Source organism: Mustelus asterias, chromosome 14 (genome assembly GCF_964213995.1).
Source record: "Mustelus asterias chromosome 14, sMusAst1.hap1.1, whole genome shotgun sequence".
NCBI classification, from domain to species: Eukaryota; Metazoa; Chordata; class Chondrichthyes; order Carcharhiniformes; family Triakidae; genus Mustelus; species Mustelus asterias.
The window spans coordinates 86,132,428-86,157,227 of NC_135814.1; the positions used below are offsets into that span (position 1 = coordinate 86,132,428).

Below are 24,800 nucleotides of genomic sequence, written 5' to 3' on the forward strand. Positions count from 1 at the left end.
GCCCTGGGTTGAGGTGCGGGGGGAGGGGCTCCGGGTTGGGGTGTGGGGGGGAGGGGCTCCGGGCTGGAGTGAGGGGGAGGGGCTCCGGGCTGGAGTGTGGGGGAGGGGCTTCGGGTTGGGGTGTGGGGGGAGGTGCTCGGGACTGGGTGCGGGGGGAGGGGCTCTGGACTGGGTGCGGGGGGAGGGGCTCTGGGCTGGGTGCGGGGGGAGGGGCTCTGGACTGGGCGCGGGGGGAGGGGCTCCGGGCTGGTGTGCGGGGGGAGGGGCTCTGGGCTGGGTGTGGGGGGTGGGGCTCCGGGCGGGGGGCGGGGCTGCTAGTTGGTTGCGGAGGAGGGGGAGGAGCTCTGGGCTGGGTGCGGGGGGAGTGGCTCCGGGCTGGTTTGTTTGGTGAGGGGCTCTGGGCTGGTGAGTGGGAGGAGGGGCTCCGGGCTGGTGAGTGGGGGGAGGGGCTCCGGGCTGGTGAGTGGGGGGAGGGGCTCTGGGCCGGGTGCAGGGGGAGGGGCTCTGGGCTGGGTGCAGGGGGAGGGGCTCTGGGCTGGGTGCGGGGGGAGTGGCTCCGGGTTGGTGAGTGGGGGGAGGGGCTCCGGGCTGGTGTGTGGGGGAGGGGCTCCGGGCTTGGTGTGGGGGGTGGGGCTGCTAGCTGGTTGCGGAGGAGGGGGAGGGGCTCTGGGCTGGGTGCGGGGGGAGGGGCTCCGGGCTGGTGTGTGGGGGAGGGGTTCTGGGCTGGGTGCGGGGGGAGGGGCTCCGGGCTGGTGTGTGGGGGAGGGGCTTCGGGCTGGTGTGTGGGGGGAGGGGCTCCGGACTGGTGAGTGGGGGGAGGGGTTCCGGGCTGGTGTGCGGGGGGAGGGGCTCCGGGCTGGTGTGTGGGGGAGGGGCTCCGGGCTGGTGTGTGGGGGGAGGGGCTCCGGACTGGTGAGTGGGGGGAGGGGCTCCGGGCTTGGTGCGGGGGGAGGGGCTCTAGGGGCGGATTAGCTGCTGCTGAAGATGGCGTGTCTGTTGGAGGCCCCGATGCGGATGAGCGTGCTCTCGGTGAGTATGTAAGCCCCTCCACTCCGCACTGAGTCACTCTCCTCAGGCATAGCTGTCAGCTTAAAGCGAAGGGCCGCCATGTCTGCTGAGAGCAGGGTGTTCCCCCGCCTCAGCTCCTCGCCTTTACTGTTCGAGTCTCCGGGAATATCGGCATGCTGCAGCTCCCGGCTTGGGCCTGATATTTACTGTAAACCTTCCTCTTTCTAAAGTACAAACCACCAGCCCTTCCGACATTTCACTCATCGTTTAATATTAGATATGCAATATCTTTGTGAAAGGTTATATGTATTTAAGCGCTTTTGATCTTTATTTTTATGCATCCTTTTTAATTGGAAGAGGAAACCTATTTACTCGTATCTATGTTCACTTGTTATTCTACAGCGATCATTCTCAAAGAATCGCAATTCCTTTAATTCAGAAACGAGTAACTGATGAGAGTAGAAACAGAAAGTGCTGGAAAAACCTCAGCAGGTTTTGCAGCATCAGTGGGGAGAGAAACAGATAACGTTCCGAGTCCAATGATTCTTCGGAACTCGTTTAGATATTTACGGTTCAGAAGTAGCCCATTCTGCCCATCAAATCCATGCCAAGCAATTCAGTATGTACCTACTCCCTGGCATTATTTCACTAGCCCTGCAAATTTATCTCCCTAAAATAGCCATCCAATCGCCTGAAATTATTTATTGTCTCTGCTTTCAGCATTCTCGTGGGCAACGAGTCCCAGGTTCTTAACACTCGCTGTGTAAAAAAAGTCATTCCTTACATCCCTGAAAAACCATAGTTTTGTTTCACAAACATAATTTTCTCTAGGTATGTATTTACTAAATAATTGAAAAGCAAAGTGGTGTCCAGCTTCCTTCTGCAACTTTGAAGTTCAAATTTCTTTTACCTGTGGAAAAAAGTTCAACTGACCTGTAGAAACTTAGCAAACCATAGGCTGAGTTGAAATTTGAAACTAAACCTATATAAGAACAGAGATGTTGTCTTTCTGAAGGCAATTTTGGTCTGATCTCTAAAGTGGAAGTAAAAGACTTCATGGCACTGTTGGAAATTAGCTGGGCAGTTCTCCCCGGTGTCCTGGCTAATATTTATCCCTGAGCCAACACCTAAAACAGATATCCTTCCTTGTTAACTTGTCTGTCGGCATTTGACACAGTATATCGCACCATCCTTTTGCAATGCCTCTTTGTGCCGAACTGTGTGGAACTGCACTTACCTAGTTCATTCTTATCTATTTATTTGTAGCCAGAGAATTGCAATCAATGGCTTTTCTTCCTACTCCTTTGGTGTCCCCCAACAACTTATCCTTGATCCACTCCATCCCAAGGTATTTTATACATATGTTAGAAATAAGAGGGTAGCTAGAGAAAGAGTTGATCCACTTAAGGGCCTAGGAGGGAAATTATGCATAGAACCAAAGGAAGTGGGTGAGATTCTTATTGAGTAGTTTGCATCGGTATTCACAAAGGATAGGGACACATCAATTGATGGTGCCTCGGAGGGGTATGTAAATCCTCTAGATCAAGTCATGTATACTAGGGAGGAAGTGTTAGGTGTATTAAAGTACACAAATCCCCAGGGCCAGATGGCGTCCATCCCAGATTACTGAGGAAGACAGAAGAGGAAATTGTTGGGCCTCTGACAGAAATCTTTGTTTCCTTGTTGGCCATAGGTGAAGTCCCACAGGATTGGAGGATGGCCAATGTTGTTCCGTTATTTAAGAAGGGCAGCAAGGATAACCCGGGTAATTCTCAGCCAGTGAGCTTGACATCAGTGATAGTGAAATTGTTGGAGAAGATTCTTGGGGATAGGATCGATTAACATTGGGAACTGAATAGTCTTATTAGCAACAGACAGCATGGTTTTGTACGAGGGAGGTCATTTCTCATGAATTTGATTGAGTTTTTTGAGGAGGTGATTGTCTACATGGACTTTAATAAAGCATTTGACAAGTTCCTTCATGGCAGACTGGTGCCAAAGGTTAAATCACAAGGGATCAAGGGTGAACGAGCTAGATGGATTCAGAACTGGCTTGGCCATAGAAGACAGAGGGTAGCGGTGGAAGGATGTTTTTCTGAATGGAGATCTGTAACTAGTGGTGTTCTGCAGGGATCAGTGCTGGATCTCTTGTTTGTAATATATATAAATGACTTGGACGAAAACGTAGCTGGTCTGACTTACCAAGTTTGCGGATGATACTAAAATTGCTGGAGTAGCGAGCGGATAGTGATGAAGATCGTCAGAGAATACAGCAGGATATAGATAAAGTGGAAAATTGGGCGGAGAAATGGCAGATGGAATTTAATCCGGACAAATGCAAGGTGATGCATTTTGATAGATCCAACTCAGGTGGGAGCTATAAAATAACTGGCAGAACCATCAGGAGCATAGACACATTGATAGATCTGGGAGTACAGGTCCACAGATCCTTAAAAGTGGTAGCACAGGTGGAAAAGGTGGTGAAGAAAGCATATGGCATGCTTGCCTTCATTGGCCGGGGCATCAAGTATAAAAATTGGCAAGTTATGCTAGTCATATAAAACTTTGGTTAAGCCACATTTGGAATACTGTGTTCAATTCTGGTCGCCACACTACCAGACAGACGTGGAGGCTTTGGAGGGAGTACAGAAAAGGTTTACAAGGATGCTGCCTGATATGGAGCATATTAGCTATGAGAAGAGATTGAATCAATTGGGATTGTTCTCCCTGGAAAGATGGAGGCTGAGGAGCGACCTGATAGAAGTTTATAAAATTGTGAGGGGCATAGATAAGGTGAACTGTTGGAAGCTTTTTCCCAGGGCAGAAATGACAATTACAAGGGGGCACAAGTTCAAGGTAAGGGGGAAATGGTTTAGAGATGTGCAGAGGAAGTCTTTTTTACAGAGGGTGGTGGGGGCCTGGAATGCACTGTGAGGTGGTTTAGGCAGACGCGTTAGCGACATTTAAGTCTTATCTGGATAGACACACGAACAGGTGGAGAATAGAGGGATACAGGCAGTAGGACTGGATGGGACAACATGATTGGCACAGGCTTGGTGGGCTGAAGGGCCTGTTCCTGTGCTGTTGTTCTTTGTTCTCATCGACTTGCTACCTCCAGGTGGCAGCATCCAAAAACATGTCAGTTTCCACATGTAAGGTGACGACACCCAGTTCTACCTCACCAACAGCTCTCTTGACCCCTTCACTGTTCCTAAATTGTTAGACTGTTTATTCAACACCTAGAACTGGATGAGCATAAATTCCTTCAATTAAATATTGGAAATATTGAAACCATCCATTGCCTTTGGGCTCACCATAAACTCTGCTCCCAGTGCCCTCCCTAACAGTTGTCTGAGGCTGAACCAGAGTGTTTGCAACAAGTCATGTTTGACCCCAAGATGATCTTCCTTCATTAAAACTGCCTTTTCCATAACATTACCACTCGGCTCATCTGCTGCAGATGTCCTCATTTGTGTGTTTGTAACCTCCCAGAATTCTTCAGAAATGGCTTGATTCTGAAATTCTCATTCTTGTTTTTATATTCTTCAATGGCTTGGCTCCCCCTGCTCTCCAAGATATGTGTTTCTTTAATTTCAGCCTCTTGAGCATCTCCAATTTTATTCGTTCCACCATTGGTGGCCATGCCTTCAGCTGTCTAAACCCACAGCTCTGGAATTCACTCTATGGAGCTGGCCCAAACATGATGGGCTGAACGAACAGGTTCTGTGCTTGTAACCATTCTATGGTTCTAAATCTCACTTCCTCTACATCTTGTTTTCCTTCTTTAATACACTCCTTAATTTACGTCTTTGACCAAGCTTTTGGTCATTTGCCCTGATACCTCTATGTACTTTAATGTTGTATTTTTGCTTTATAATGCCTCTGTAAAGGGTCTTAGACATCTATGTTAAAGGTGCTATGCTGTCCTTGACCAGCTAGATTGGGAACCTTGCTATGTGCAAGTTGGCTGTCATGTTTCTACATTGCAACAGTAACTATGGTTCAAAAGTACAATAATAGCTATGAAGAGCCATGTGTTGTCCTGAGGTTGTGAATCGTGCTATATAAAAGTCTTTTTTGTAGTTAAATATACTTGTGTTTCTGCAAGCTTTGAGGAGTGTTAGTTCTTACTAATAACCTGATTTACCAGCCTATATTATGGTGGCATTTTGGTAATAATGTTGGGCTGCATTTAAATAATTTCATGTTTTCAGTGGAGAAAATGACCAATTAGATTTTTTTTCCAGCTTTTTGCAAACATTTCAGTTTGGAATTACTGTGTTAGCAAAATAAATAAATATAACATAAGAATCTAGTGTTTTGAGATTCCCCCTGTCAGCTGTTTGCTGGTGACAAAATACACTGCATGCTATATAGTGAAGATGAGGATCACTTGATTTATTTATTAATGTACAAATAGACTTTCATTAACACTGCAATGAAGTAACTTTGAAAATCCCCTAGCCGCCACACTCCAGTGCCTGCTCAGGTACACTGAGGGAGAATTTAGCATGGCCAGTGCACCTAACCAGCACATCTTTTGGACTGTGGGAAGAAACGGAGCACCTGGAAGAAACTCGCACAGTCACAGGGTGAACTGAGTGAGTGCAGACTTCACACACTCGGTGATCCAAGCTGGGTATTGAACCCTGGTACTGTGTGGCTTTTGCTACCAAATAAACCTGTTGGACTTTAACCTGGTGTTGTTAAACTTCTTACTGTGTTTACCCCAGTCCAACGCCGGCATCTCCACATCATGACTGTGAGGCAGCAGTGCTAACCACTGTGCCACTGATTGCAGCTGTGGTGCTTCAGGATCTTGTAGGCCCACATTTCCCAGCTCAGGATTTCTGAAATTTGAACTGTGACCTAGCTTTTTTTCTGACGCCTGGCCTTGACCAGCTAGATTGTTATAAATTATCTAAATTATGCAGCAAAGGGATTTGAAGGTTGGAGCAGCTTTCTAGTATTTAATTGACTTTAATTAGCCTCAGTACCTCAAGTTAGAGAAAGGAAAGTTGACTGCAATCTTAACCTGTGATTGCCTTTGCAGTTGAATGGCCAATTGGTCATTTGGAGAGCAGATACAGACAGTGGGCTGAATGACCTCCTATGCTGTAACGATTCAGTGATCAAGGCACTCTCTTAAATAATAGGCATTTCGGGAAGGTGGTGTTGAAACATGTATGCCTGCGAAGAATAAGTTTCTTCAGTAAAGGAAGAGAGCAGTTTTGAGAAAAGCAAGTTATACCTTGTAAATGTTGATCCCTAGCTCTTTAATCTGAGCCTACTGTAATATTCAAACTCAATGCATAATATTATAATGGCACATTTCTGCTAGGATACTGCCATATGAAACACTAGACACACTGATAAGAGAGGATTAATTTATTTATACATTTAGTTGTACAGCTTTTGAAATGTTCCTACTACTAGGTTACTTTTGATGCAAGCTTACTTTATGCCACAATATATTCACAGTAAAGAAAAAGTATGAGCTGTTTCCTTTCTATCACTCATCGTCAATGGGTCAATATGAGATAAAACACTGGTTAATGCATTTTTATTACTGAGCTTCCTTAGTAATAGAATATTGATTAAAATTGTATAAATGTAATTTTGACTATTCGGAGACATTTGGTATTTTCACAAAATTGTTGGAGTTTCACACATGTTCCTCCTGGAATAGAGATTATGCATTGCAGTTCTGATGCACAAGGGCATTTATTGTTTTATGTAGGAAAGAAAGAATAGCAATATTTGTAAAATAATCTTCCAGTTAACCATTGTTTAGTTAAAGTTCTGCATAAAATTGCTGATTACAGTTCAGGAACCTGATTACAATCTGTTTGCTCAGCTCTCTCCAGTTGTGGAATGTATCATTCACTTTCAAAAGGATACACAATCTAACTTAAGCCACCCAAACACTGATTATTAATGGGCCTGCTTTGAATTCTAAGTTGGAATGATTGAGTTTTCTTTGCAGAGTAAATATTGCTGATCGAGCAAGCTTTCAACATTTTCAGTTGTCTTGATAATGCAAAAGAAATGAAGTTCAATGTTGTAATTCTTCATTAGAAAGTATGCTTAAAAACCTGATATTTACACCGTAGAAACTCACATTAGCTGTGTTTAAGTGATTGTAATTTACTGGTTCTTGCTTAATTCTTGAGGCACTATTTCTAAAAATAAGGAGCATGCTGCTTTCCAGTGCAGATTTTAAGGATCTCTCTTTTGGTGGTCATTGTCACTTAATTCTGCAGTTTCTTGATTTTCTCACTACAGAACAGCAATACAGTGGAACTCTGAGTATAACAATGAAGGTAAGAAAAAGGGGCAGTAAAACAGTTAATACAATTACCATAGATTGTTGTACTATATATTGGTAGGAACGTACCAGCTTGTTTTTGGGTCACATCAGAGAGCACCAGAGATACCCTAGGTGTGACAAATGTGAGAATTTGCTAAAATTAATTAAAAGCCAATCATCTTTTACTTAATATGACTTAAGGGGTAAATTGGCTATTTCCCGGAGTTGCTCCAACTTTTTATGGTCGAACCCAGCTGTAATACAATAAGAAGTTAGATCAAAATACTGCTGTGATATTAGATATGATCAGGATGAGCAAATAATTACTAGAGGAATTCAGACCTCATTTTACTGTTCCGCCACATTGGCATGGTGATTGGAAGTATCAGGACGATTCATTTCTTTCTAATTGGCATTGGTCATACCTGTGTACAATATAGATTGAAAAGACCTGGCACTATAACGTCTTCAAATCAATAAATGACATTGCATTTGTTCCTGGGATAATTCAATTGCTAAATGAGACCAATGTGTTATATGGAACGTAAATGGGTCCATGGGAAGTGTGGCACAATATTTATATAGCTGCTGCAGGATAACGAATGTAAAACAGCATATGGTATTGTGTAATGTGGTCTTTGTTGTGATATAATGTAAAATATTTTCTGCTACACCTCCAATATAGTAACGTGAAAGAGGAAACATGTTACAAACTCCCACCAAAATCGAATTATAGAATCATAGAATTGTTTTAGCACTGAAGGCCAAACGACCTGTCGTGTCCATGCTGAAAGAGCTAGTCCCATTCTCCCATCTTTTCCCTGGCCCAGCAGATTTCTCTCCTGTGCATTTCGATTTCCCTTTAGAAAGTTACAATTGAATCTACTTCACCACACTCGGGCTGTGCATTCCAGAATCTAACAACTCGTTGCATAAAAATGTTTTTTCGTCATGTCACCATTGAATCTTATTGCAGTTGCCTTAAATTGGTGTGCCCTGGTTCTCAACCCTTCCACAAATTGAACAGTTATACTCTGTTTACTCTTTCTAGACCCCTCATAATTTTGGACACCTTTATCAAATCTCTCAACCTTTTCTTCTCCACTATGCTCACAGTCCAATATAAGTTAACTCTTTTCGCAAGATATCAATGAATGGGCTTGAGCTATGAAGATTAAGTGCAAGTGTAATTGACCAAAGGCTAGGACAGGGCTACTCAAACTGGGTGTGAGACAAGATTTTGAGGTTGTGAGCTCCGAAGTAGTAATGGCTGCTGTGGCACAAAGACTGACATTGCGAGGCTCCTCTAAGGCCCTGCTTTTTTATTATTGGTGGGCATAGCATAATTGACTGCCCTCTTGAGGCCCAATTGCTGTCTGGGATATTTAAAATTGGTCACACTGGGGAAAAAGTTTGGGAAGCACTAGGCTAGGAACATGTTTGATACTGGGATGGTGAAGATGTCAAGCTAAGGAAGTCAAGTTAGTGTTTTTATTGCTTCCCTTTTTGAGAAAGGAGGATTTTTCAATCATTTGGTGTGTTGGGTAGTTGGCAATGGAGCTGGTTTGTGAAAGAAATGTGTTTGACTAGCTGAATTGTCTAATTCGTGCTCTTTATTTAACTCAGCGCTGAGAATTTTAATTTCTCTGAAAATATAAGGCGCAGTAGTTTCTAAAGAAACTATTGACATTAATTTGAATCGTCGGATGTTTGTAACTTTAAGCATTGCTTTTATAGTTTGTAAATCAGATTGAATGATTACAACTCCACTGCGTTTAATGTTACTTTTTGTAAACTGGGTTTTTAGCACTGGCAAAAATGTTTACCAACATGGAAACAGCAAATTAAATGAAGTTTGCTATTTAATGCACAAGGGGAGAAATACTCAAGAAGTAGAATTGAAATTTTGATAATTTAATACATTATTGATTTGAAATATATATATATACAGCTTGTGCCTTATTACTATTTCTTATGTGTTTATATTAAAACATATGCTGAAATATTGCCTGGCTCTTGATTACTGTTTTCTAGCAGGACATGGCATATTTTAATAGCTTTAAAACATAGATTGGAGCGTGAGCCAGGAGGCAGTGTAGTGTTCATTATAGGAAGGTGTTAAGTCGGGTTAAAATTTCTTTATGTTTCAACATTGGCTCAAAAGTAGCAGATGTTTTAAAAAAAACTTTTAGGTCAGATTAAACATAGTGAGGTTATATCATTTACTGAGTGCCTTCATGGATTGACTGTGTAAGTCCAAAGATATGCAGATTAAGTGAATTGGCCATGCTAAATTGCCCTTTAGTGTCCAAGGATGAGCAAGTTAGGAGGATTAGTAGGGTAAATGCGTGGGGCTACAGGAATAGGACAGGGGGTGGGCCTGGGTAAAGATGCTCTGCTGGAGAGTCGGTGCAGACTCGATGGGCAGAATGGCCTCCTCCTACACTAGGGATTCTGTGATTCTATAAAGTGCACAATTTGTTGATGTACACTCAGAAGATTTGTTGAGGTAAAGGCACGAGAATTGGAGTGGAAAGCTCTTTCAAAGAGCCGGCGCAGCCAGAATGGACTAAATGGCTGTCACCTGTTCTGTATCATCCTATGTCTGTGATTGAACACCAATTGGATTTCGAAGAGACAAACAAAAATGCCCAGCCTGTCTGCAACATTCCATACCCAAAAGCCACTGCTTGGTGAAAGTAAAATTTCTGGTATCCCAGAAAGTGAATACCCAGAGGCTTAATACAATATTTATCTCTCAGATACTCAAGTTTCTCATTGTAGGTTGACATCTAAACCTGTTGATGAGATTAAATCAATAGTTTATAGTCCAAAATGTCTGCCTTTTTTATTGAAGCAATCCAAGGTTACTCGTATCACTCTGTTCTTTCCCCATAACCTACTCTGCATCAAGCCTTTATACATTACATTAAAATATATAATGTCCTCTGCCTCAACTGTTTCCCCGAGACAAAGTATTTCATGCTCCAATTTGTCCACGTGAAAACATTTATCTTAACCTAGTGCTGTGTAATATGTTAGCCACAGTCACATTGCTGCTGAGTGTGAAGTACATTTACCTTTATTGTGTATGTATGTTGTTTTCTACCAGCATTTGCTCATACAGAAACATAGGAACAGCAGTAGAGTCATTTAGAGCCTCAAACCTTTTCAATGAGGATATGGCTGACCTGCAACTGAGTGTCATATTTGCATTTGCCTCCTATCTCTTAGAACTTTGTTAACAGCATTGTCAATTCAAAAGCAAAACACCACAGATTCTGGGAATCTGAAATAAAAACAGAAAATGCTGGAAATACTCAGCAGGTGTAGGAGCATCTGTGGAGAGGGAATCAGAGCTAATGGATGGATTATTCTAAAATAAGTGCTGGCTCTGCCGAGAAAACCGGGGTGTAAATCCCCAGCTGTACAGTTGGCTTTTCTTCCCAGATATTCTGGCAATTAGAGTTTTTTAAAAATCTGATGCCGTCATGTTGGTTGGACAGAGTCTCCTAGAGCTGGCAATGCCACAGAGAACCTCCTACATACACTAGGGCAACCCCTCCCCTCTTGGATAAGGGGGCCCTCCACATACAGACACACCTGGATAACCCCCCTCCCCCACAGCTCACCTCACAAGCGCCAGTCATGCTGGTGAGGTATAAATATTCAGTGAGGGGAGCAGCATATGGTGGGAAAGCCCTTTAATTAGATATACATATATTACAATTTATTGAAATGCAGTTCCCACCCTTTCTGGATGTATATTTGGACCTGGAAATCTCTTTGGACTGGCACTGCTCTAGCTTTCCACCATTCAGAAAGCACTGTGTTCTATCCTTTTTAGATCCAAAGTGGTTCAATTGATGTATCACGCCAGCAATTTATATTGGACAACTCTCCTTTGTAATCCTCTAATTCTCAAGTCTTCACTAAAAGATGTCCTCAATTATAGTTTCCCATTCTTGGTGTCATCCTGGTGAAATATGCTGCATTGACCTTGATGTTCTTTGGAAATTGGGTACTCAATAACAGCAATCCTAACTGTGACTGAATCTTTTTTGTATAAATTTATCATTACTTATTTACTCTCCGCCCCTATTTTTAAAACCCAAACTCTGTCAATCTTTTTTTCTTGCTTTATCCCCTGATACTTGCACCTCCAAGGAATTTGTATTTTGAGCTCTTGAGCTTTGTCCATCTGCATTTGGAAGTGTCCATTCGATCAATGGTTCCCAACCAGTGTACCATGACATATAAAAGGCGGGGAACCACTGCTTTAGATTGTTATTTGTTCAGATGCTCTTAACCAACATTGCTAAAATAGTTTGGCTGTTGTTCTCATTGCTAATTGTGGAATCTTGCTCTATGCAAATTCATATGCCATTCTATATTACAACAGTGTCTGCAGTCCAAAAGTACTTAATTGGTTGTGAAATACTTTGCAATGTTCTGAGATTGTGAAAGGTAGAATGCAAAAGTTTTTATTGTGTTTTTGTTTGTTTACTGAAGCTAATCTTAACTTTTAATTGTGATGCTCAGCTGAGCTGCAATGGACTTCTTCCACTGACTTACCATTGTGGATAATGTTTTTAGTTTTGCAATAAATTATAGAATCTGAATGTGCCTGCTAATTGTATACTGCAAACTGAAGATGCTGGGAATTATCAACAGGTCTGGTGATGTCTATAGAGAGAGAAACAGAGTTAATGTTTTAGGTTGACGTCCTTTCACCAGAACTGTTATTAGACTTAAGTTTACAAGCAAGCATAGAAGGAAATGGTTGGGGGGGGGGTGGGGGAGGTATGTGATGGAGTGGAGGGCAGGAATGATTAAATGGCAGCAGGGATGATACTGCAAAGAAGCAATAGAGAAACAGATGATGAGTTCGGAGGTATAAATGGATACACCAGAAACATTACCGGTACCACCTCCGAAAAGTGAACATTATGTTGATTGCAGGAAATGGGTGAGAACTTTGGCTTGAGGAGCACGAATGATAGAAATATCTGTTAGCATGTATGGATCTGAAGCACAAAAGTAGAACTTAATTTGGAATTCATAGGTAGTGCCTCAGATAATATGCCGAGGAAAGAGGTGTGGCTGTGAAAGTGAGTTTTACTGGTTACCTGATCAACCACAAGAAGGAAAACAGAAATAACCAAAGTGAACCATGTAAGAAATGGAAACACAGCTGAGTGAAGAACAGAACTTCTTCAAGGTGGACATTCCTGGAAGTGGAGCAGAATAAACTAAGTACTCAATCTAAAGCAAAATCCTGGAAACCTGATATTTAAAACAGAACATGTGAGAAACGCCCAGCAGCTTCGGCTGCATCTGTGGTTGTGAACATTTAAAAAATTTTAGCGCTCTCTCCCACCTTCCTTGGAAGTACTTCTGTTTAAAGGATAACTGTCTAATGGTGTCCTTGCACGCCTTTCTAATTATTCTACTGAGGTGAAGGCTTTGTGTCTATAGTTAATTCTTCACCTGTAGTTAAACTTTAAATGTTTGTAGAATGCAGACTATTTTCCAAACATTTAAGTGAAATAAGGTATGTTTAAAATTGCCCAAGAATTTTGAAGAGCTCTCAAGGTATTTTAAATCTCTCTCAATCCATGTTGTTTCATACCAAACAGTCTGAGACTGTATCCTCCTGTCAATCTCATCCTTCCTCTGTGGTATGCGGGTTCGATCTGCGATAAGGATTTACATTACAACTTCTATGTTGCACAAATAATTTTGTAACCATGCTAAAATTGTAGGATAAACATTGTCAAAATAAACTCATTTAAAGATTTCAACCATGGGCATAGGGACAGGATCTGGAATTCTTTAACAATTTTCTCTAGTGGTTTGTACTGTTTGCCTAGAATGTGATATTTTTCTGAATTTTTATTCAATCCTCATTTAATATTTTCCATATCAAGTATGGCAGTGGTCAGATGAGGGCAAAGCTTTATGTGCATGTTCCTTTTTCACTACATTATCTAGACATATTAATTTATTGAGTTAGTTCTGAACTAGTAACATCAGCTGAAAGCTTTAATGTCTTCTGAATAGATTGTCAGCTTGGTGATAGTTTTGCAGCATTATGGACATTTCTGTGTTGTGGATTTTGATCTCTGTTGATGGTGACCCTATTGCCTTGAAGAGATTTTTGTCAGTTGCTCTAGATTGAATTGATCTGAAGTGGGGGAGTGCTTTCTCAGCTCAACTCAGCCAGTTTGCACAACGAAGCTTCTTGTAAACTTTTTTATTAAGTGATGCCTTTATGATTCACCATTATAGCATTGGCTTACTATTCTTGTCAAATTAGTACAGAATAGGAAGGATAGAGTCTAAAGAGTCCCTACAGTGCCCAAGGTGGCCATTCGGCCCATCGAGCCTGCACTGACAACAATCCCCGATCCCCGTAACCTCACGTGCTTACCCTGCAATCCTCCTGGCACTAAGCATGGCCAATCCGCCTAACCTGCATATCTTGGAGTGTGGGAGGAAACTGGAGGACCTGGAGGAAATGGGGGGAGTGTGCAAACTCCAAACAGATGGTCACCCAAGGCCGGAATTGAGCCCGGGTCCCTGGCGCTGTGATGCAGCAGTGCTAATCACTGTGCCACTCATGGTAAGTGGTTATAGCCATCTAATTTCGATTGAAAGTGTTATTTTGGCAGTGCATTGAACAACGTGTTTGTCTTTGACTGAAATATGAATGTTAGAGAAACTTAAGAAGTTAGGCCAGGAGAAATTCATGGAGTATAGATGTAATTCTGGATATGTGATTTAGGTTGTCTCCCTGCATAATAATGGATTTATGTGACTATAAACCTAATATCAATGACTGGTGGACCCTGCTGCATCTCATAAGAACATAAGAACATAAGAAATAGGAGCAGGAGTAGGCCATCTAGCCCCTCGAGCCTGCCCCGCCATTCAATAAGATCATGGCTGATCTGACGTGGATCAGTACCACTTACCCGCCTGATCCCCATAACCCTTAATTCCCTTACCGCTCAGGAATCCATCCATCCGCGCTTTAAACATATTCAGCGAGGTAGCCTCCACCACCTCAGTGGGCAGAGAATTCCAGAGATTCACCACCCTCTGGGAGAAGAAGTTCCTCCTCAACTCTGTCTTAAACCGACCCCCCTTTATTTTGAGGCTGTGTCCTCTAGTTTTAACTTCCTTACTAAGTGGAAAGAATCTCTCCGCCTCCACCCTATCCAGCCCCCGCATTATCTTATAAGTCTCCATAAGATCCCCCCTCATCCTTCTAAACTCCAACGAGTACAAACCCAATCTCCTCAGCCTCTCCTCATAATCCAAACCCCTCATCTCCGGTATCAACCTGGTGAACCTTCTCTGCACTCCCTCCAATGCCAATATATCCTTCCTCATATAAGGGGACCAATACTGCACACAGTATTCCAGCTGCGGCCTCACCAATGCCCTGTACAGGTGCATCATGACCAACTAGCTCAATTTATCACTAAATACTCTCTTTCACCATATTTGTGATGTCTTTTTTTCAAATTCACTGGAGTGTTATTAGAAAATTTCAGATGTTTTATATTGCTTACAAAGCCTAGTCTCTGCAACACTGATATAACACAATATTTTAAAAAATCCTGCTAGAGACTGTGCTAATGAAATGAAGCAAATCAATCATAATGTTGCATGTACATTACTCATTTTTAATCAGTGGCCTTGTGCTCCCTATCTCTGCCATCTCCTTCAGCCCTACAACCTGCTCCAGTCCCACACCGCTGAGATATCTGCGCTCATCTAATTCTGGCCTTAAGGATCCTCAATTTTAATCGTTCTACCATTGGTTTCGGTGCCTTCAGCTGCTGAGGCCCTAAGCTCTGGAATTCCCTCCCTACACCACTCTGCCTTTCTACCTTGCTTTCTTCTAAGACAGTCTGAAAAACATGACAAACCTTTTTTGACCTAACTTTAATATCTCCTTATGTGGTTTGGTGTCAAATTTTGTTCTATAATGCCCCTGTGAAATTCCTTGGAGCACTTTAATATGTTGAAGATGCCATATAAATAAACACTTTTTTTAAATAAACAAGCCTGTGGGATACTATTGTGCATCTCTTATGCTATTATATATCTACTGATACAGTTTCTGTAAGAAACCTATTTTAATGTTTGTTGCATTTATTCATGCAATATTATGCTTATTCAAAATATTCGCATCTTGAGCACCAGTGCCAGACAGTACAGCACTATCTAAAAAAAAGATACTGTATTGCAATGGCAAGTACCACTGAAATTTGAAGTTGAATATATTTAATATTGTATGTCTGAGACCTTACTTTGACAGTATTAATGTTTTTGTCTACTTCAGATTTAAAGTCTAATAGTGTTGTCCAGTACATTAGCCACCACCTTGTAAATTGGGAATCCAGATGCAGCTAATTGTAGTTTTGTTTAATAAATGAGTAATTGTTGGGCACATGATCTCAGTACTTACATTCAATTGGATGCATCTGCTCTTTAATCATTTGTGCATTCTCAGCAAAGTAGTGATACATTTTGATCAGTTTGCCTATTTGCTATCTGTTAAAATATTGTTTAACATGGTGAACAGTCATCATGGAAACATCAATGATAGCTTTCCTCTGTACAGAGTCAGCTTGACTGGTTGAAATAACCTCTGCATGCCAGAAGAAGAACTAAGCCCTACCAGCAGTACAACAAGGCTCACAAAATGGCAGAAGAAAAGCCACATGTTCTTGAAAGCTTGCAGTGGAACTGACACTTAGTTTGCAAGTCAACCTCCACAGGAATGACTTTGATGAAGTTAGATTACCTCCAACACTACTTAGATGCTGCAATTTGTGCACATTTGTGCTGTGTGTGATAAATTCATGCCAGAGTTCCAAACTTGAAGGAGAAGGACTGCAGAGTTGTTAAGCATGCACAAGAAGAACATTTACCTATATCTGTGTACGGTGTTTTTCATTTAAGATTAGTGCATGTGGCAGTGTTACCGTAGCCATTGGTCTAGAACAGAGTGGAAATTTTATTTGTAAATTGATGCACATCATCTTGATAGCTTTTCTTGTTTAGTGTGCTGCATTTATTTTGTGAAAAAAATTAGGCAATTTGGTAATAGATTATTGTTGACCATGAGGTTAACCTTGATAATTGTCTAGTTGCTAACAGCAGGAATCCTGTCCAGGAAAAGTGCAACCATTAATCTAAGCACTTTGTTTTCTTTAGGAAGTTACAGCCAGCAGTCGTCATTATGTTGACCGGCTCTTTGATCCCGACCCTCAGAAGGTGTTGCAAGGTGTTATGTAAGTACAATATGAGGATATGTAATCCATCTCTTCTGGATCCTTGGGTAAACTTCATTACAATTTGTAAACTATGTCCCACTTGTGATAAACCAATCAATCACATAAACTGAGTTAATTAATTTAATAACTATATATAATGCTGACCATAAATTTAAATCCTGGGAATGAATGAACAAATGGTCTCACTTGTGGCAATTAAAGATACTTTGATGTTATTTATATGCAACTGGTTTTATGGAAATAGCTACATACAAAATATTCAGAACCTTGGTTGAAAACCATAATTATGTGTTTTTTTCAACATGCATGATACTTTGATTTAAAGTACTGAAGAGAACTACATTTAAATGATCTCCCAGATTATAATAAATAACAATGAAAGTGTTATCTTAATCAGTCTTGTAAACAATGGCTGCAGATCTCGTTTCAAAAGAAGATGCTTAGTACATGGTTCCAGTGATTTTTGACTGAAATATGATTTTGTGTGGCTTGCATTGTCAACCTAGAGGGAAATACATTATTTTCCTGAAACATAAGATGAGCTTGGATTTTAAAATATCAACGCAACAAATAGTACTTGAGTACCCCTTTAAAAGCCAAGAGTAACCTGACAAAGTACAATAAAGAAGGGCATCCCAGAAACATATGCCACCTGAAACAGGTGCAACAGCTGGTCTAAAAATACACAAGTGGAAGACTGATGGTGGCCATATGTAACCCACAGCCAGACTGTTGGTTCAAAATGGACACTACTGAAATTGTGGGGATAGTCCCCAGGAGCACAAATTTTGGAAACAAAATATTTTACTATCAAATTAAATATTGAAAGATCAAACCACTTTGCTTTTGGTGATTTTAAAAAATTGTTTTGTGTTTTTGCTTAATTTTTTGTGCAGTGACATGAAGAATGCTGTAATTGGAAATAACAAACAAAAAGCAAACCTGATTGTCCTGGGAGCAGTACCAAGGTATTGTGATAGTTTTATCATTCTCTATGTTCAGATCATGGGACCAGGAGTAGGTCCTTTAGCCCCTTGTGCGTGTTCTACCATTCAGTAACTAATCTGGGACCTAACTCCATATACCCACCTTTGCCCCATTACTCCTTAATACCTTTGAATAACAGAAATCTATTATCCTTAAATTTTAAATTGATCATTGACCCAGTGTAACAACTATCTATGGGAGAGTTACAAACTTCTGCCGACCTGTGTCAGCCATGGCTCAGTTAGTAGGGTTCTTGCCTCTGGGAGTCAGAAGGTTGTAATTTCCTCGTGTCTCTCCAGGACTTGAGGATGATGAATACTGAGGGTGAGGCACTGTTGGAGGTTATGTCTTTCAGAGGAGATGTTAAACAAAATCCTTGTCTGTTGTCTTAGGTAGACAATCCCATGGCATAACTTTGAAGAAGAAAAGGTGACTTATTCCTGGAGGCTGGATCAATATTTATCCATCAATCATAAAAAAACAGATTATCTGGCCTTCAACACATTTCTATTAATGGGAGTTTGCTCTATACAAATTAACTGCCATCTTTCCTATATTATAATAGTGACTTGGCTCCAAAAGTACTTCATTGGTTGTAAAGTGTTTTAAGACACAAAGATAAATAACTAAATAAAGGGTGTCTCCTGACTTCACTTCTGAAAGGCTCACCTCTTATTTTTAGGCTATGTGCCCTTCTCTTTGATTCCCCAATCAGCAGGACCAGTTTCTCTTGGTCTGTGCTATCCGTTCCCCCATAATATTTTAAATTTTAAATTAATTGCCCCGAAACCTTCCAAATGCACGAGTACTAATAAACAAATATTTAACTTTGTTTATTCTTTTACAAGATGTGGGTGTCACTGACTAGGCTAGCATTTATGCCCATCCCTTATTGCCTTGAGAAGGTGGTGGTGAACCCACAGGTACATCCACAGTGCTGGTCGGAAGGGAGTTCAGGATTTTGACCCAGCAACAGTGAAGGAACAGCGATATGGTTCCAAGTCAAGGTTGTGTGTAGCTTGTAGGGGATCTTCCCATGCATCTGCTGCCCTTGTCCTTCCAGGTGATGAAGGTCACTGGTTTGGAAGGCGCTGTTGAAGGAACCTTGGTGAATTGCTGCGGTGCATCTTGTAGATGGTACACACTGCTGCTATTGAGCCTTGGTGGTGGAGGGAATGAATGTTGAAGGTGGTGGATGGGGTACCAATCAAGTGGTCTGTTTTGCCGAGCTTCTTGAGCATTGTTAGAGCTGCAGTCTTCCAGGTAAACGAAGAGCATTCCATCAGATTCCTGACTTACGCCTTGTATGTTGTAGACAGCTTTGGGGAGTTGAAATTCACCACAGAATTCCAAGCCTTTGACCTGCTTTTGTAGCCACAGCATTTATACAGCTGATCAGTTCAGCTTCTTGTCAGTGGTAGCCCTCAGGATATTGATAATGGAGGATTCAGCGAAAATAATGCCATTGAATGTCATGGGGGCATGGTGAACTTCTCTTGTTGGAGATGGTCATTGCCCGCCACTTATTTGCCCAAGCCTGGATATTGTCTAGATCTTGCTGCATATGGATATGGACTGTTTCAGCACCTGAAGTTACAAATTGTACTGAACATTGTGCAATCAACAGTGAACATCCCCATTCCTGACTTTATAATGGAGGGAAAGTCATTGATGAAGCAGCTGATTTGGTTGGGCTAGGGCACTATTCTGATGAACTGTTGCAGCAATGCTGAAATAATTGAGCTGCAACAATCACAACTGTGCGCCGTTATGCTATTTGTGACTAAGCAGTGGAGAGTCCACCTCCCCTCCCCCAATTTCCATTGACTTCAGTTTTGCTAGGCCTCCTTAATGCCTCACTAAGGCATGCTGTTTTGATGTCAAGTCACTCATCTCTTGAGATCAGCTCTTTTGTCCTTGTTTGGACCAAAGCTGTAATGAGATCAGGACCTCGGTGGCTCTGACGGAGCCCAAACTGAGTGTCAGTGAGCAGGTGAAGTGCTGCTTGATGGCACTGTTGATAACTTGTATAACTTTGATGATCAAGAGTAGACTGGTGGGGAAGTCATTGACTTAGTTGGTCTTGTCCTGCTTTTTGTGGACAGGATATACCTGCCGAGTGGATGCCAGTGTTGTAACTTCACTGGACCAGCTTCATTAGGGGCATGGCTAGTTCTGGAGCACAAGTCTTTACTAATTCTGGAATGTTGTCAGCGTCCTTAGCCATTTCAATTTCCAGTGCCTTCAACTGTTTCTTGATATCACATGGAGTGAGTTGGATTAGCTGAAAACTGGTATCTGTGACACTAGGGACCTTGGGAGGAGGCTGAGATGGATCATTGAATTGGCACTTTTGGCTGAAGATAGTTGCCATCCTTTATCCTTGTTTTTTGCACTGATGCGCTGGGCTCTTCCATGATTATAGATAGGGTTATTTGTGAAGCTGCCTCCTCCAATTAATTGTTTCATTATACGGAGCAGTTTGTGGCTAGATGTGGCAGAAGCAGTCAGTGGTGGTGGAGGCAATCTCAATAGGGTCTTTTAAGAGACTCCTGGATGAGTACATGGGACTTAATAGGATGGAGGGTTATAGGTAGGCCTAAAAGGTAGGGATACGTTCGGCACAACTTGTGGGGCCGAAGGGCCTGTTTTGTGCTGTAGTTTTTCTATGTTTCTAACTGCAGAGCTTGGACCTGACCAGTTGGTTGCGGCATCACGTGGCTCTGTCTGTTGCATGCTAATAGTCCTGAGTTGTAGCTTCTCCAGGTTGACACATGAGCTTGATAACCTGCTTAGACAAGGAAGAAGTCGTTGTGTGGATAAGTGTTCTTTCTTGCTCCAGAGCATAAATTGCCCACGTTTTGGGGCAAATAGGTAATTTCACTTTGCAACAACAAATTTGAAGGATGGGGCATGTACAAATTTATCTTGTAATCCAAGGTGTTTTCGGAGGGACTGAGGAATTGATGTAGAATAGAGATTTTGTTTTACTGTAACCATATGTATGTGTTGCTGTTGGGGTGCAATGTAGTTTCCTTTCCTAGCATTACCATCAACTAACTTGTGTAGGGGAAAATCTTGTCTAAAATATAGAACTTTGGGAGAGCATCCTGCTTATTCACTTGTGTTTGCATTAAAAGCACGGTTTTCCAGTAAATTAAGTGGTAATTTTAGTAAATTTTGAACTACCAAATTTAAACTAAAAAGTCCTATATGGTTGATGCAGTCTGCTTGTGTAATTTCTCAGGTATATTTGGGGGACATAAAATGATTGTGTATTTCTTTTTCACTCCAACTTGAGTTTAAATATACATTTAATTGCTTTTTTTGTTTTGCAGATTACTTTACCTACTACAGCAAGAGACATCGACAGTGGAACTTAAAACCGAATGTGCAGTAGTATTAGGAAGTCTTGCAATGGGCACAGAAAATAATGTCAAATCTTTGTTAGATTGTCACATTATTCCAGCATTATTACAAGGTAATGTTCTTTTGAACGTATGTGCATTAAAGCTTAAGTGATCATCATTCTGGTTTTTTTGTGATGTGTTCCAAGCTGAACAACATGACGAACGGCTATTTACTGAGGTTAATGTAAAACTGCTTCTGTGCATATTCCTGACATGTAACTAGATTGAAGGAGATATTGAATATCATAGTTTTTAAAAATTCATTTTTGGGATGTGAATGTTACTTGCAAGACCAGGATTTGTTGCCCATTCTTAATTTCCCTTGAGAAGGTGATTCCATTCGGCCTGTTGTGCCTGCTGTCTGGAAGAGCGACTCACCTGGTCCCACACCTTCACATTTTCCTCAGCCTTGCAACTCTTCTTACTTCAGATAATTATACAATTCTCTTTTGAAGGCCTCAATTCAATCTGTCTCCGCACTTTTGGGAAAAGCATTCTAGATCCTATCCATGTGTCATTGAAGCAAAGTATTCATTGAGTACCTCTGCTATTTCAACCGGTTCAATACAGACTTTCCCACCGTCACTTTTGATAGGTCCGAGGATTTTCCTCATGTCTCTGTTGTTTCTCTTGTCAGTTGCTTTAGGTTGGTGTTCTTTGATTCTTGACATTTGTCGATGGGAATGGTTTCTCCCAATCTACTTCGTCCAGACTTCTCACAATAGAGCTAAGCCTCGTTATGCCTCTTGGCTGATTTAGTTGGCTTCATTACTTTGTTGAGACGGCTTGCCTCAAGGAAAACATTACTTGCTTGACAGTTCTTTCTCTCTGATCTATTCTGCCAATTGCATATTTTTTATTTTCATAAGATAAAAGTTTAAAAAGTATGGATGATTTATACTTTTATAGGTCTATAGTAAAAGCTATTTTTATGAAAATTTTAAAAGCTTTTTAACATGCTGTTGTTACTAATATGGTTCATTGGTTCTATATGGGTGAATGGCATGGAAAAGTTGTCATGGAGTATATGAGGAGTCATAAGGGGTAGATGGGGGTGCATGAGGTGGCATGAGTTCACATGGAGGGGTGTGAGGGCAAGAGGGTTTCTTTTGTCTTGTTTCAGTGATTTTATTTTATAATTGGGAAGAAGTCTCAGAGCACTGAGGCAGGCTTTTTGAACAGTCCACCTCAGCACCTGATTGCTCATGTGGTTGCTTCTGAACTCTTTCTGGGGGCGGCGGATCTGACTCCTGTAATCACTGTACCCAAACCCCAGGATGGCAATCCTGCCTTTGCAGGCCCTTTGTCCCAAAGTGGGTGTGCTGAGCCGGGAAATTACCTGATTCCCGTCAACTACCTTGAAGGTGAAAATCCAGCCATTAATCTCCCTCTATTCTGAAATTACGAAAAACAACCGTCCACCACTATTTTGTTTCCTGTTACTCAGCCAAATTTGCATCCATGCTGCCGCTGTCTCTTTTATTAATTCCATGGTCTTCAAATATGCTGACTTGTATAGCCCTTTGTCAAATGTCTTTTGGAAGTCCATGTTCATCACATCAATCTCATTACCTTCATTAACCTCCTCCATTACCTCATCAAAACTTCACGCAAGTTAGTTGGTCATGATTTCTCCTTAACAAATATGGGCTGGCTTTCCTTAGTTAATCCTCATTTATCCAAGTGACTTTTAATTTTGTCCTGAATTATTGTTTCTAAAAGCTTTCTCACCACCGGTCGTAAGCTTAGTGGATTGCAGTTGCTGGACTTATTCTTGCACCTTATTTTTGAACAAAGGTGTAACATTTGCAGTTCTCCAGTTATCTGGTTCCTGCATCACAGAGAGAATGGGTGACAGTGGTTAGCATTGCTGCCTCACAGTGCCAGGGACCTGCCAGGGACATGGGTTCAATTCTAGCCTCGGGTTTTTAAAGAAGTTTATTAATGTCACAAGTAGGCTTACATTAACACTGCAATGAAGTTACTGTGAAAATCTCCTAGTTGCCACATTCCGGCACCTGTTTGCGTACACTAAGGGAGAATTTAGCACGGCCAATCCACCTAACCTGCATGTCTTTGGACTGGGTGACTGTGAAGTTTGCATGTTCTCCCCCTGCATGGGTTTCCTTCAGGTGCTCCGGTTTCTTACCACAGTCCAAAGATGTGCGGGTTAGGTTGATTGGCCATGCAAAATGTTGGGAGATTAGCAGGGTAAATACGTGTGGTTACGGGGATAGGGCCTGGGTGGGTTTGTTGTCATTTCAGGCTCGATGGCCAAGTGGCTTCCTTCTGCACTGTAGGGGTTCTATGATAATGGCCAGGGCCTGCACAATTTCCACACACGCTTCCCTCGGTATACTTTGATTCTGCATGTCCGATTCTGATTACTTACCAACTGTAAGTACAGCCAGCCCATTGAATACCTCAATTTGTAGGCCATCCAGTGTTTCAGATACCTCCTATTTTACTATGGCTTGGACATCATCTTTCTTGATGACAGATGCAAAGCATTGAGTTAGTATTTCAGCCATGCCCTTTGTCCCGATGCATAACTCCTCTTTCAAGTCCCCAATTGGCTATACTTTCCTTTTACTATTTGTATAAACCCTTTTATATTATTACCCTTTTATATAAGTAGTCTCTGCTCATAACCTCTCTTTGCTTCTCTTATTTCTTTTTTCTCTTTTTATATTTGGCATGATTCTCAATTGTAATATTCTGATGTCTGCCATATGCGCACGTTTTCTGCTTTGGATTTGTTTGCCTTACCTTTCCCCCTTGATGTACACAAGCTAACTCTTTTTGAAGACAGTCGATTGTTCTGTTACAGTTTTGCCAGCCAATTTTTTGATTCCAGTTAATCTGGGCTGGATCTGTTCTCTCCCCATTGAAGTTAGGCGTTCCCCAATTAATCCTTTCTAACTCTGGCTTGCTCCTTGTTCTTTTCCATTGCTGACCTAAACCTTATGATATGCTGCTGATCACTGTCCTCCTTCCTTGTTGGGCCAGAAACACAATTTAGAAAATACTCAACATCATTAACTCTTCTCCTTTTCTATTCTTTGCAATGCACTGTAGCACAGTGGTTAGCACTGCTGCTTCACAGCTCCAGGGACCTGGGTTCGATTCCCGGCTTGGGTCACTGTCTGTGTGGAGTTTGCACATTCTCCTCGTGTTTGCGTGGGTTTCCTCCGGGTGCTCCGGTTTCCTCCCACAGTCCAAAAATGTGCGGGTTAGGTTGATTGGCGGTGCTAAAAATTGCCCTTAGTGTCCTGAAATGCGTAGGTTAGCAGGATTAGTGGGTAAATATGTAAGGATATGGGGGTAGGGCCTGGGTGGGATTGTGGTCGGTGCAGACTCGATGGGCTGAATGGCCTCTTTCTGTACTGTAGGGTTTCTATGTTTCTATGCTTGTAAATTTGTTTCCCTATATCTTTCCCATTAGGTGATGGCTGCAGTATACCCAGCAGTGTAATGGCACTTCCACTGTTTCTCAGCTCAAACCAAATAGATTCTGTCCTTGACCCTTCTCGGACATCATCTCTCCAGGATGTCTGTGATATTCTCATTAATCAGTATTGCTACCCTTCCACTTCCTTTTATTCCCTAAATTTCCAGAAGACCTAATATCCTGGAATACTTAGTACTCAGTCCTACCCTTTTTTTCAGTCAGGTCTCCGTTATCATCATGACATATTTTCACATGGCTAACTGAACCTGCAGCTCACCTAGCTATTCACTGCACATGGTGTATTTGCATGCATGCAAATT

At 41.7% G+C, this 24,800-nt stretch overlaps 1 protein-coding gene across 22 annotated transcripts in view; it reads left to right on the plus strand.

Annotated features, from left to right (window-relative positions):
• The window catches only part of armc8 (armadillo repeat containing 8), a 107,003-nt gene that overhangs the window by 447 nt on the left and 81,756 nt on the right, over positions 1-24,800 (plus strand). For 5 of the 22 annotated variants that reach the window (XR_013499562.1, XM_078228770.1, XM_078228774.1 and 2 more), the window contains exons 1-4: positions 945-1,029; positions 16,553-16,629; positions 17,529-17,600; positions 20,958-21,100. Coding sequence is in view for 19 of the 22 variants with exons in the window: in XM_078228770.1 (XP_078084896.1) it covers positions 985-1,029; positions 16,553-16,629; positions 17,529-17,600; positions 20,958-21,100 (337 nt within the window). In the remaining 3 variants the exon portion in view is untranslated. Of the gene's footprint in view, positions 1-838; positions 1,030-1,728; positions 1,840-7,271; positions 7,332-16,552; positions 16,630-17,528; positions 17,601-20,957; positions 21,101-24,800 lie in introns of those variants that run through there. The other 17 variants (XM_078228773.1, XM_078228788.1, XM_078228779.1 and 14 more) reach the window with 11 other exon arrangements.